Raw genomic sequence first — 12,953 nt, 5'->3', positions numbered from 1 at the left:
AACATCATCAACAAGACAAAACGACAGCCTACAGAATGGGAAAAGATCTTCACCAACCCAACATCAGACAGAGAGCTGATCTCCAAAACATACAAAGAACTCAAGAAACTAGACATCAAAAGAACAAATAATCCAATAAAAAAATAGAGTACAGACCTAAACAGAGAACTCTCAACAGAGGAATCTAAAATGGCTGAAAGACACTTAAGCAAATGTTCAACATCCTTAGTCATCAGAGAAATGCAAATCAAAACAACTCTGAGATTCTATCTTACGCCTGTAAGAATGCCAAGATCAAAAACACTGTTAAGAACTTACGCTGGAGAGATTGTGGGGAAAAGGAAACACTTCTGCGTTGCTGGTGGGAGTGCAAGCTGGTACAGCCCCCTTGGATGTCAGTGTGGTGATTTCTCAGAAAATTAGGAAACAACCTTCCTCAAGACCCAGTAATACCACTTTGGGATATATATCCAAAGTATGCTCAATCGTGCCACAAGGACATGTGCTCAGCTATGTTCATAGCAGCATTGTTTGTCATAGTCAGAACCTGGAAACAACCTAAATGCCCCTTGACTGAATAATGGATAAGGAAAATGAACATTTACACAATAGAGTACTATACAGCAGAAAAAATAATGACATCATGAAATTTGCAGGCAAATGGATGGATCTAGCAAACATCATATTGAGTGAGGTAACCCAGACACAGAAAGACAATTATCACATGTACTCACTCATAAGTGGCTTTTAAGCATAAAGCAAAGAAAAGCAGCCTACAAGGCACAATCCCAGAGAACTCAGACAACAATGAGGACACTAAGAGAGACTTACATGGATCTAATCTACATGGGAAGTAGAAAAAGACAAGATCTCCTGAGTAAATTGGGAGTATGGGGACCATGGGAGAGGGTTGAAGGGAAGGGGAGAGGCAGGGAGGGGAGCAGAGAAAAATGTAGAGCTCAATTAAAAAAAAAAAAAAGCCACCAAGCCCTTCACTAGAACTCCTGACTTTATATATTTGTTAAAAAAAAAAAAATGGAGGCTCAGATGTGGCCTCTGCTGCTTAGTATCTCTTGGTCTGGAGCAGTGGGTTTGTGCATTTGTTCTGAGATAGGGTTCTGTGCAGTTCAGGCTAACCTTGAAGTCGAAGCTCAGGATGACCTATGGATTCTCCTGTCTCCACTCTTCACTGCTGGGATTACAGGTCTATGCCACCACACCTAGTCTATTCAGTGCTTGGGATCAAACACAGTGTTCCCTAGGTGCTCGACAAGTACTCTGCCAGCTGAGCTGCACCTCTGCCCCAATCCCTGAGTCTAAAGTGTGCTTTATGAGGAGATCAAGGACCTATGCACAGAAGAGATGGCCTGTGACTTCTGCCACAAAGAATGAGTGGGAGGTGCTGAAGAGATGGGTCAGAGGTTAAGAGCACTGGCTGCTCTTCCAGAGGTCCTGAGTTCAATTCCCAGCAACCACATGGTGGCTGGCAACCTTCTGTAATGAGATTTGGTGCCCTCTTCTGGCCTGCAGGCAGAACACTATATACATAATAAATAAATCTTTTTAAAAAACTGAGCAAACTAAAGGGAAACAAATACAGTCTCCCCTAACTTCCCAGATGCCCTAAACCCACCTCGCTAATCCACTCCATTAACTCCTTACCTAAAAACAAGTGAAAATACCAACTGCTTTGCCAACTGTCAAGGTCCAGCAGCCAAAGAAACGTACTCATTGGTTATTCAAGAACCTCCTAAGCCAGGCGGTGGTGGCGCACGCCTTTAATCCCAGCACTTGGGAGGCAGAGGCAGGCGGATCTCTGTGAGTTCGAGACCAGCCTGGTCTACAAGAGCTAGTTCCAGGACAGGCTCCAAAGCCACAGAGAAACCCTGTCTCGAAAAAAGAACCTCCTAGAAGCCGCTCACCCAGAAGGCCACACAAATCCCTCGCTGGGTTTCAATTCTAAAGGCCTATAGTATGGAGGAAATCTGCTATTCCAACACTGTCTGCTAGAGAAGGCACTCATGTACTGAACTATTATCAGAGACCTCAGTTTACACACGAGGAAATGGAGGCCGAGAGAGGGAGGGAAGCTTGCTCCAGCTTTCACAAGTGTGAGCCAACAACTGGAATCCCTGTTGTTACCACCCCACACCAGGCTGCAGTAGAGGACTTAGGGGTGGCCAAGACTCAAAGGTTTCTTCTTCTAGGTTATGGTTCTGGGTATACCTTACACTAGCACAGTCCAGGTATGGGAGGGGGAGGGTTCAGACATTGCCAGCTTTATTCCAGCATTCAAGAAGTATCAGCAAGCCAGGTAGTGTTGGAGCATGCTTTAATCCCAGCAGTCGGGAGGCAGAGGCAGGTGGGTCATTGTGAGTTCGATGCCAGACTGGTCTACAAGAACTGAAAGACCAGGATAAATCCAGACCCCCTAGCAGAAAGAGTAGAGCCAAAAAATCTAGGTAGCCAGTTCAGTGACTTTGTTCCAGGAACTGGCTGACCACAAAGTTAGATTATAATCTTGAGAACAATCTTGAGAAATGGGGCGTTACCTCCTTGTGATCATCACTAGTATTTTTTTTTTTTTTTTTTGGTTTTTCGAGACAGGGTTTCTCTGTGGTTTTGGAGCCTGTCCTGGAACTAGCTCCTGTAGACCAGGTTGGTCTCGAACTCACAGAGATCCGCCTGCCTCTGCCTCCCGAGTGCTGGGATTAAAGGCGTGTGCCACCAACCACCCGACCATCACTAGTATTTTTGGAATCTTCCAATGACGCCCTGCCTACCCGCTTTGGGTTGTGGTTTCTTCCCTTAAATACCCCTTCTCCAAGCTACTTGGGGTCAAACTCCTCTACCCTTGCATGGGATATAAGTCTTGGCGTGCTGGTTCCTGTCAATAAACCTCGTGTGATTACAGCAAGGACGGTCTCTTTTGAGTTCTTGGGGGGTTATGTTATTTACAGATTTGAGTGAGAGTCTCCCAACTCCAGGGGTCTCTCAGAGCTAGTTTCAGGACAGGCTCCAAAACTACAGAGAAACCCTGTCTTGAAAAACCAACAAGTGGATTTCTGTAAGTTCACAGCCATCTTGCTCTATATAGTGAGTTCCAGGTCAGGCAGGGTTACAAGTGAGATGCTGTCTCAAGATAAAACAGGGGTCTGGAAAGACGACTTAGTGGTTCCATTCCCAGCACCCACATTGGACAGTTCATATCTGCCTGCGTCTGCAGCTCCAGGAGATCTGACGCCCTCTTCTTGCCTCTGAACACTTGCACATGCACACATACTCCTGGCTGGGTGTTTGGGAGAGACAAGGGGGAGCTGAGACACTGGACTCTGCTTAAGCCTACACTGGAGGCCAGAGGGAGAACTTGGAAAAGATAGATCTCGGGCTACTGAGCAGAGGAGAGCTGACCTGACTTCTCATATGATCATCAGGAGCCTAGTGGCAGGGTGGCAGCAGTGTATGTACTTTGTGCTGTGGTCACCATGGCTAACCCATGGACTCTTCAAGGTGACATGTGAAAGCCTTGGAATTTATATGCCTCAGAAGGACAAGACTGAGAGAGGTTAGTAGGCTCATAAGGGGACTTAACGGTGGATTTGACAATCAGAACAGCAAAATGCCAAGAGTCTCTGTAGACGCTAACATGGAGGCAGCAAGGCTCTAGATGGTGGTCTCAGGGTCTCTGGCTCACCCCAGTGAGGCTTTTGACAGTGGTCTCTGGGTCTCTGGATCATCCCAATGCCATGTCTCTAGGGAAATGTCTTGAGGTTGGCGAGGTCATCATGAGTACAGGAGAAGTGAGGAGGGTGAATGGCTCAAGACTGAGCTGAGGAGCTGGAGAGATGGCTCACGGTTAAGAACACTTGTTGCTCTTGCAGAGTCCCCAGGTTCAGTTCCCAGTCCCCATATGGTGGCTCACAACTGTCTGTAACTCCAGTTCCATGGGATCCAGTGCCCTCTTCTGATCTTCACAGGCACCAGATGTGTTTGTGGTGCACAGATATCTAGGCAGGCACTCATGCACATAAAATAAGCAAACCAAAATATAGAGAAAGAAAGAAGAGCCAGTTGAAATCTGAAATGACTGGGAAAAGCCAACATGTGCTGAGCTCTGCTGCTTCCCAAGAGTGGTGGAGGGGGTGAGGAGAGAGAATAGTTCATTGCAGAGCAGGCCTGTGCAAACTACAGCACACAAAGCAAATCCAGCTCTGTTTTTGTACATAATACTTTCGTTTTTAAAAAAATATTTTATTATTTTTAATTATGTGTTTGCATATGTGAATATATGCACATGAGTGTGGGTGCCTCAGAGGTCAGAGGATTTGAATCCCCTGGAGCTGGAGTTATAGATGGTTATGAGCTTCCTGGTGTAAGTGCTGGGAACTAAACTCTGATCCTCTGGAAGAAATAAATGTAAGTGCTTTTTTTTCTTTTCTCCTGAACCATCTTCCACTTCCCCAAATGCTTTTGTTGGCATGTAGTCATGCTCTTTTATTTGTTGCATGTTGCTGGATTTTCTTTTACCCTAGCCCTGCATTGGAACGCCAAAATGTTGCTGGTTGTTTTTACTTTTTTAACTCGTTTAGCTCTTTTTTTGGGGAGGGCACCACCCATCTCCCAAATAAATCACACAGGGAGACTTATTCTTAGTTATGATGTCCAGCCTTAGGCTTGGCTGTTTCTTGCCAGTTTTTCTTTTTTTTTTTTTCTTTTTTTTTTTTTTTTTTTGGTTTTTCGAGACAGGGTTTCTCTGTGGCTTTGGAGCCTGTCCTGGAACTAGCTCTGTAGACCAGGCTGGTCTCAAACTCACAGAGATCCGCCTGCCTCTGCCTCCCGAGTGCTGGGATTAAAGGCGTGCGCCACCATCGCCCGGCTCTTGCCAGTTTTTCTTATCTTAGATTATCCCATCTATCTGTGGCCTCGGACTTTTATTTTTCTCTATTACTGTGTACTTCTTCTTTCCTTCTTACTCTGTGTCTCGCTGTTTAGTTGAGTGGTTGTGTAGCTGGCCCCTGAAGTCCTCCTTCCCCTCTTTCCCGGATCCCTTTCCCCCAGACTTCACCTCTGTTTATCCTCTCTGCCTGCCAGCCCTGTCTAGTCCCCTCTCCTGCCTCGCTATGGGCCGTTCATCAGGTGTTTCACACAGGCACAGCAACACAGCTTCGCAGAGTCAAACAAAGGCAGTGTAAACAAAAGCCACACTCCCAGCAGTTGTATGTGGCTGCTGCTGTAGCTCCCCAACAAAACTGGGCAGTTGTGAGATACAGAAGAGTTCTCAAGTCTGAAACTGTTAGTGGCTGGACCCTTAAAGTTTTTGCTGGCCTGTGTGCTCAGAAGACGACGAATGCTATAATTTACGTCTCCTTTGACACTGAACTAATGGTTTCTGTAAATAACACATCAGATGCCCCACAGAAAGTCACCGGGAGGATTAAACACAAATGTTGCTGGGAACAACTCACTTCAGTGCCTGATTGTATTAGTTACTAATTTCTTTATAACAAACCACTAGCCAGGTGCTGTTACTCGAGGCTAGACTCTGTCTTCCACCCTCAACATGTCAATTAAAGAGACTAATAGGAGCGGGGTGTTGGTGGCGCACACCTTTAACCCCAGGATTTGGGAGGAAGAGGTGGGTGGATCTCTGGGTTCAAGGCCAGCCTTGAACTACAAGATGTGAGTTTCAGGACAGTCAGAGCTACACAGAGGAACCCAGTCTAGAAAGAGAGAGAGAGAGAGAGAAGCAAAAAGTAGAGAAGGAGGAATATTGAGGAGAGAAACACCAACTCTCTCAAGTCTATCCTCCAGGGACTGGCATACGGTTTAGAGGGCAAGAGATTGTAGCATGTGCTCTAATTGTTCTTAATAAAAACCCGAGTCAGATATTAATGAGTGAAAGCTGAGAGATCAGAGAAGCAGTGCAGCCAGCCACTAGAGAGACCTTTCACCTCTGCCAAATCCTCCCTCAGACCAAAAGGGTGACCCTGTCCTCAGACGGCGCCCTCTGACTGACTGCTCCAGACTGCATCCTCAGACTGCACTACTCTCCTGTCTCCTCCCGTCTTATACTCCTCTCTCTGCCCAGCCATATCATTCCTGTCTCCACCTCCCTCATGCTGGGATTAAAGGCATGGCATCCCAAGTGCTGGGATCACCTTTGTGTGAGCTCTGTTTCTCTAATAGACTGGATCAATTTCGTGTAGCCCAGGGTGGCCTTGAACTAACAGAGATCTGACTACTTCTGTCTCCCGAGTCCTGGTATTAAAGGTGTAATAGCACCTCCTGGCCTCTATGGTTTAGCTCTGCACTCTGGTCTTCAGGCAAGCTTCATTTGTTAAAACATAAACAAAATATCACTACAAGAGATACAGCTAAGTGGTCCTGGTCCAGGTGCGGCCTCATCCAACACTGAGGTGATGTGCAGGGTCAGATCTGCCCTGAAAGGTCACCAGATCACTTGTCAGAACTCCATGAAAGCCGGGCGGTGGTAGCGCACGCCTTTGATCCCAGCACTTGGGAGGCAGAGGCAGGCGGATCTCTGTGAGTTCGAGACCAGCCTGGTCTACAAGAGCTAGTTCCAGGACAGGCTCCAAAACCACAGAGAAACCCTGTCTTGAAAAACCAAAAAAAAAAAAAAAAAAAAAAAGAACTCCATGAAGTCTCTTCATGGGAGGCAGGCTCCTCCTCTGGCTGGCACCAGGCTTCCTTCCTGCCATGGTGGTTATAGTGTAGCGGTACAGTCCCAAAAGCCTAGCTCTTGGAAATCTGAGGCTGGAGGATTATGAATCGATGGCCATCGTGGTCACATAGTGATTTTGTGGACAGATGCTTCCAAGTTGTCTCAGTCTGGTGACTGGGGGTCAACTTGTGAAGAACTTTTTGATCTGTACTATTGTGGAAAATAATGGAGAATCAAACCTACAATTAGTGGAGCTTCACAACCAGGTGTGTGCAAAGTTTCTGGACCCTGATAAGCCTCTCGGCTGACTCAATAATCCGAATCAAACCAAATCCAACCGAATTAGAAAGAGCCCAGGTTTAATGGATGCCAATGCTCCCGGGTGGCCTTCCAGCCCGCCAGAGAGGAGGTGGGGAAGGAAGACCAGAAAACCATATGTTTGTTCTCTGGAGCACGATTTAAATACCCTGTGTTCTTGAGCATCTCTGGGGAGGGGTCATCTTTGGTAGGCGTTCTCAGAGGTGGAATCTGGACGGAGGCAACTCCCAGGGGAGGGGGCTTGGGATGGAACTTCCACCCAAACATTCCCGACTCTGGATATATGGATGCCAGGGGCTGGGGTGACACTTCCACCCAAACAGTGTGGTCAAGGAAAGCCGGTCAGAGTCCTGCCAAGGTCATTGCGGTCTCAAAGCGCCTAGGTATGCAAGGTCGCTCTAGGGAGTGGTGACAAAGGCTTCATACCCTGAGGGCTTCAAATGTCATTCACGAAAAAGCAAGAAATTACAAGGAGCTCTGGAGAGTAGGGGCAGGACACAGAGTGATGTAACATGTAACATAAAATCTGCTGCTTCTAATTAAAAATATGAAGGACAGGGGAGCAATAAAGTATGACTAATAAGCTGGAGGGAAATCAGGTTTTATTGAAGCGAGGGTCCCAAAAGCTCTGGGGAGGTTGTTTCCTTTGTTCAAAAAGCAGTAACTGCTCTCTTGGTTCAAGTATTGTTCTAGGGCAATGTGTTATTGGGCAGTCACAATAATTCTGAAAGGCACGTATAATATCCGTTGTACAGAGGATGAATCAGGTCATCCTGACCTAAACTCAGCTCTCTGTCTCATATGGATCAAGTTTGTAGCCAGAAAGAGCAGCGGTCGGCCGGGTTGTTTCCACTTTATACTTGCAATCGTACTGTCTTTCATGAAACTACGTGAGGAAACAGAAGACCCCAGGGACTGACTCCCACTTGGATTAACTTGCTGCATTTCAACGCTAAAGTCCGGCAGATGGCAACCTGGAGCACAGCTAATAGCAGGCTCAGGATAAGGAGCTGAAACTACATACCCACAATGCCGTGCGGAGAATCAAGGTCCTGCATTTCTTTTTGTCTGTCTAAGGTAGTGCCTGTGTGCATTCCTGAGGGAAATGTGTGTTCTGAACCCATACAGGCTCTCTTCCTGTTTTCAGAGGGCAAAATTTAGATTTTTAAAAATTCTTTACCGCGTCTTTCGTTGGAGAGCGGTATGACTGAAATAAGGCTGCTCTTTGTTGGCCTCACTTACCCTAGCCTAATGTGAGGACCCTTGACCTCTGACCTAAGATGGCAGCGCTCTGAGCGTAGTTCTTGCTGCTCTAGGCGAACTAATACTGAAAGTCCCGCATCATGTCGAAGCTGAGCCGGGTCACTCGGGCCCTCAAGAAGCCCGAGGCCGGCGGCGTGATCCGGACTATCGTGCGAGCGGGTCAGGCTATGCCTGGGCCCCCACTAGGTCCCATCTTGGGGCAGGTGCGGTGTCTGGAACCCGGCTCGAAGGACACGGGAGGGTGGCAGCCGATAGGCGGGAACGTGCGCTGGAGCTGGGGAAGTCTCACTTAGATATGTGTCTCCGCTGTTCACATCCGCAGGCCTTAATGTCCTTGTTACTTACACAGCCTCTTTTGCCCTTGCCTTCTCTGACCTTCCCCAGTTAGCAAGTCACTGATTAAGAGGGACCTTGAGGACGAAGCGCCTGGACAAAGCTGTAGTTGAATCTGTGTAGAAGAAATAAGAATACAGGGACATGAAGACGAAGGGGTACGGGGCAGAGGCTCCTGGGTGATAGAAAGCCTTTAATTCCCACACTTAACTTATTTTTTTTAATGCCTTCCTCATAGCGAGGTGTCTCTATCAACCAGTTCTGCAAAGAATTCAACGAGAAGACAAAGGACATCAAAGACGGCATTCCCCTGCCTACAAAGATTTTTGTGAAGGTGCAGAGTCTCATTGTTCGATATTCTTCCTGGCGCTTGAAAGTAGTCACCGGGGTTGCAACCTAACCAGGTTGTCACGCTCCGCTTTTCTTATTTACACAGTGAAACTAGACAATAAATTCTCTGAATTGGCTTAATCCTGCCGTATTTTGGTTCCTGACTTTCATCTCACTGGGGCTTCCAGAGTAGAGCTGGCCTAGGAATAAAAATGGCAGGGATGTTTGCTACGGATTTGCTTTTCCTGGCTTTTGTGGTGTTATAGGCACCACGGGAAGGCAAATAGATGGGAGAAGAAAAGGGACGTTATAAATTCCCTGGACTCGAATAGAAAAACAAGGAATTCTTATATATCTTTTTCTGTTAAGCCCGACAGGACATTTGAGCTCAAGATTGGGCAACCCACTGTTTCCTACTTCTTGAAGGCAGCAGCTGGGATTGAGAAGGGGGCCCGGCAGACAGGTAAGGAGCAGAGTGGGCACCTGAGATTCCGATGTGTCCGGAAAGAAAGCAGTGACACCTGAAGCATTGCTTGTTCCCCTCCCAGGGAGAGAGGTGGCAGGCCTGGTGAGTGTGAAGCACATATATGAGATTGCCTGTGTCAAAGCTAAGGATGACGCTTTCGCCATGCAAGACGTGCCCCTGTCTTCTGTTGTCCGGTCCATCATTGGCTCCGCCCGTTCCCTGGGCATTCGTGTGGTGAAGGAGTGAGTATCCTGAGAGCTGTGTTGTGGGGAGGGCACCCAGGAAGCTCTTAATCTGGGAGGAGCATTGAGAAGGCCTATTATAGTGAAATAGTCAGATTTCAAAGACATTTTATAGCATATAATAAACATAATAGACTTTGTTATGACATTTTCATGCATGTAGAGGTTTTGTTTTTGCTTTTTGTTTGTTTTATTTTTTTAAATACTTATTTATTATGTATACAATATTCTGTATGTATGTCTGCAGGCCAGAAGAGGGCACCAGACCTCATTACAGATGGTTGTGAGCCACCATGTGGTTGCCTGGAATTGAACTCAGGACCTTTGGAAGAGCAGGCAATGCTCTTAACCATTGAGCCATCTCTCCAGCCCTGTTTGTTTATTTTTTTGAGACAGGGTTTCTTTGTGTGGCTCTGGCTGTCCAAGAACTCACTCTGTAGAGGAGGCTGGCTTTGAACTCAAAGCTCAGAGATCTACCTGCCTCTGCCTCCAAGTAGTGCTGGAGTTAAAGGCGTGCTCCACCATTACCCCGCTACGTGTAGAGTTTTTAAATCAAGGGACCTGAGATTCTTTTTTTTTTTTCCAAAAAAACCCTTACTTTATTGTACTCACTATCCAGTAATAGAGAAGTAAAAAGGTAGATTGTAGAATAGCAAAATAACAAAACAGAAATCAGTAACACAAAGCTTTTCATATGAAGCACACAGATATTTTATTGTCTATCATTGGACCAACCTTGTTCCCCGAGGGGTGCACCGTTCCCGGAAGTACTACAATACCAGGTCGATGTGTGGAGTGGATGGAGCTCCTATTCCAACTCCTACTTCCAAAAATCCATTTAATATATTGTCCTCGGATAGAGGACGTATCAGATATTAAACTGATAAGAAGAGATACTGCACTTGATCTTAGCCAAAAGGCCGAGACGTGATGGCACCTGAGATTCTAACAAGGATATGGCCTCATTTATTTGGAATATATTTCATAAGCACGTGTTATGTGCTAGATATGGTTCTGGACACTGGATATAACCAAGAATGAGGAGTAGTATTTGGCCACTCTGGAGAAATACATAGTCCTAAGGGAGAGGCAGATCCATGCATAGAGACTTAGACTGACATGTGGTTAGTGTGGTTTGAGAATTGATGGACGTCTGTAGAGCATAGAAGAGAGTGCCTGCTTTTATCTGGTGTGTCAGTGAGGACTCTTTGAGGGAGGTGCCATCAAAACATCCCAGGAGAAGGAGGATAAGGAAAGAAATGTTCCAAAAAGTGGGGGATTGCAGTGAACAATGAGAGGTAAGGGGCTGAAGCCACACTCATTGTGAGCTGGGAGCCTTGTCTAGAGGTGGGGTGGGATACGGTCAGACTCCATCCTGAAGCCAACAACTGCCCAGGTCAGCTGGTTTTGGATGATCTCAGGAATCGTTTCCTTGAAGTCACTTGTCAAGTGAGAGAGCATTTGGCCCAGACCGCATCAGTCACAGGAGCAGAGACAGTCATCGTGGGCCTCTTGCTGCTGGTGTCATATTATCAGCAAGGCTAGCATCGGCTGTTCCTCACAGGGAGTCAGAGCAGAGCACAGCTGACCTTGATGTTTCTTCAGGTCCTTACTTTATGGGGCACAGAGGTACAGAGGTCAGATCCCTACTTGAGGGGAATGTCTACATACAAGCCTGCCGCTTCCTCATGTGTAGTGTGACTAGTAAATCCCAACAGCATAGTAGAGACCATGGGTTAAGGAGGATGTTAAGATGGGAACCAAGGTTGGGGAAGGTAGAGTGTGTGCCTCTCTCAGACACCTCACTGTCTGGCTCCAGGCAGAGGAAGCAGATGAGCAGAGGTGTGGAAGCTGGGAAGTCCAGGGAGGAAAAAGGGCAGGGCAGCTGGGGTCTGTGCCAGGACCCCACTCAGTAACCATCTTTCTCCACTTGTAGCCTCAATGCAGAAGAACTGGCAGCTTTCCAGAAGGAACGAGCCGTGGTTTTGGCTGCTCAGAAAGAGGCAGATTTGGCAGCCCAGGCAGAAGCTGCCAAGAAGTGAACCCAGCCTTCTACACTCTGAGATTTTGAAAGAAGAGGCGAAGAAGGGGGCCCACTGAGAAAGCTAAGCCCAAGGAGAGGAAGGGACTTCATGGCAAGATGATTTATAGTTTCGTGACTTTATATATTTCTATACATGTGCTGTGCCAAGGGATCACGCTTAAATAAACATCCTTTGTCATCCACTCTCAGCTTCTCTCTTGAGACCCCGGAGATGGGAACTAACACCGACAGTTATCAACCCTCACAGGTGTGAGCTGCCCCACAAGTGAGCAGGGATCGTAATGCTTCTCATGTGAGCACAGGTGCAGCCAAGCAAATTACCGCGCCCAGTGCCTTAGTTGGTTTTGTGTTATTATATCAAAATAACCAAAGCTTGGTACTTTATAAAGAAAAGATATCTATCTGGCTCCTAATCATGGTGCTGGTGTCTGGCAATTGCTCTCTTGGCTGTATCACAGCAGGGTAAAGTGGAAATGGTTACATGCGTAAGGTCACCTATGAGAAGTAGCCTCCCTTAAAGCCAATGTTAATGAAGGTGGAATTTCTCAGCAGCTTCCACTAGTCCCCACTTAAAAACATAGACTTATCCAGTTTCTTTGATGTGTGCGTGTGTTCCTGCATGTATGTATGTGCATCATGTGCATGCCCGTGTCTTAGGGTTTCTGTTGCTGTGAAGAGACACCATGACCATGGCAGCTGTTCTAAAGGGAACTAATTGGTGTGGCTTGCGTACAGTTTCAGAGGTTCAGCCCATTATCATCAGGGCAGTGAACGTGGCAGCGCACAGGCAGATGTGCTGTGGCTATAGCTGAGAGTCCTACATCTTGCAGGCAACAGGAAGTCGACTGAGAATGGGTGGTATCCTGGGCTTAGCCCGCCCCTACAGTGATACAGTTCCTCCAACAAGGACATATTCACTCAAAGCCATACCTCATAATAGTGCCACCGCCTATGAGATTATGAGGGCCAATTACATTCAAACTATGACACTTGGTGTCTTTCAGAAGAAGAGTATTGGGTCCCCTGGACCTGGACTTATGGGTGCTTGTGAACCACGGTGTGAGTGCTGCAACTGAACCAAACGAGCGCTCTTAACTGCTGGGCCATCTCTCCAGTCCTCTATTTTTTGTGGTTTGTTGTTGTTTGTTTGTTTTTGAGAAAGGGTCTCACTATGCACTTCTAGCTATTCTCAAACTCAGAGATCTACCTGCCTCTGCCTCTGAGTGCTGGGTTTAAAGGCGTGCGCCACCACGCTGGGCATAGGCCCCACTTATA

General features: G+C 46.9%; 1 protein-coding gene and 1 non-coding gene across 2 annotated transcripts; one reads left to right on the top strand and one right to left on the bottom strand.

Moving 5' to 3' along the window:
- The first annotated feature begins 8,268 nt into the window (after nucleotides 1-8,268).
- Mrpl11 (mitochondrial ribosomal protein L11) lies at nucleotides 8,269-11,860 on the top strand. Its single transcript, XM_057779110.1, has 5 exons — nucleotides 8,269-8,466; nucleotides 8,835-8,930; nucleotides 9,296-9,389; nucleotides 9,475-9,634; nucleotides 11,571-11,860. Exons 1-5 carry the CDS (start codon nucleotides 8,344-8,346, stop codon nucleotides 11,674-11,676), a joined length of 579 nt encoding a protein of 192 aa, XP_057635093.1. The 5' UTR covers nucleotides 8,269-8,343; the 3' UTR covers nucleotides 11,677-11,860.
- On the bottom strand, nucleotides 10,380-10,566 carry LOC130880854 (U2 spliceosomal RNA). Its single transcript, XR_009057655.1, has one exon. It is a non-coding gene; the product is annotated as a U2 spliceosomal RNA (small nuclear RNA).
- Nucleotides 11,861-12,953: the final 1,093 nt, after the last annotated feature.

This window comes from Chionomys nivalis, chromosome 8 (genome assembly GCF_950005125.1).
Source record: "Chionomys nivalis chromosome 8, mChiNiv1.1, whole genome shotgun sequence".
Lineage (NCBI taxonomy): Eukaryota > Metazoa > Chordata > Mammalia > Rodentia > Cricetidae > Chionomys > Chionomys nivalis.
Note: the sequence above shows the minus strand (reverse complement) of the source record. Positions and strands in the feature narration are given on the sequence as shown.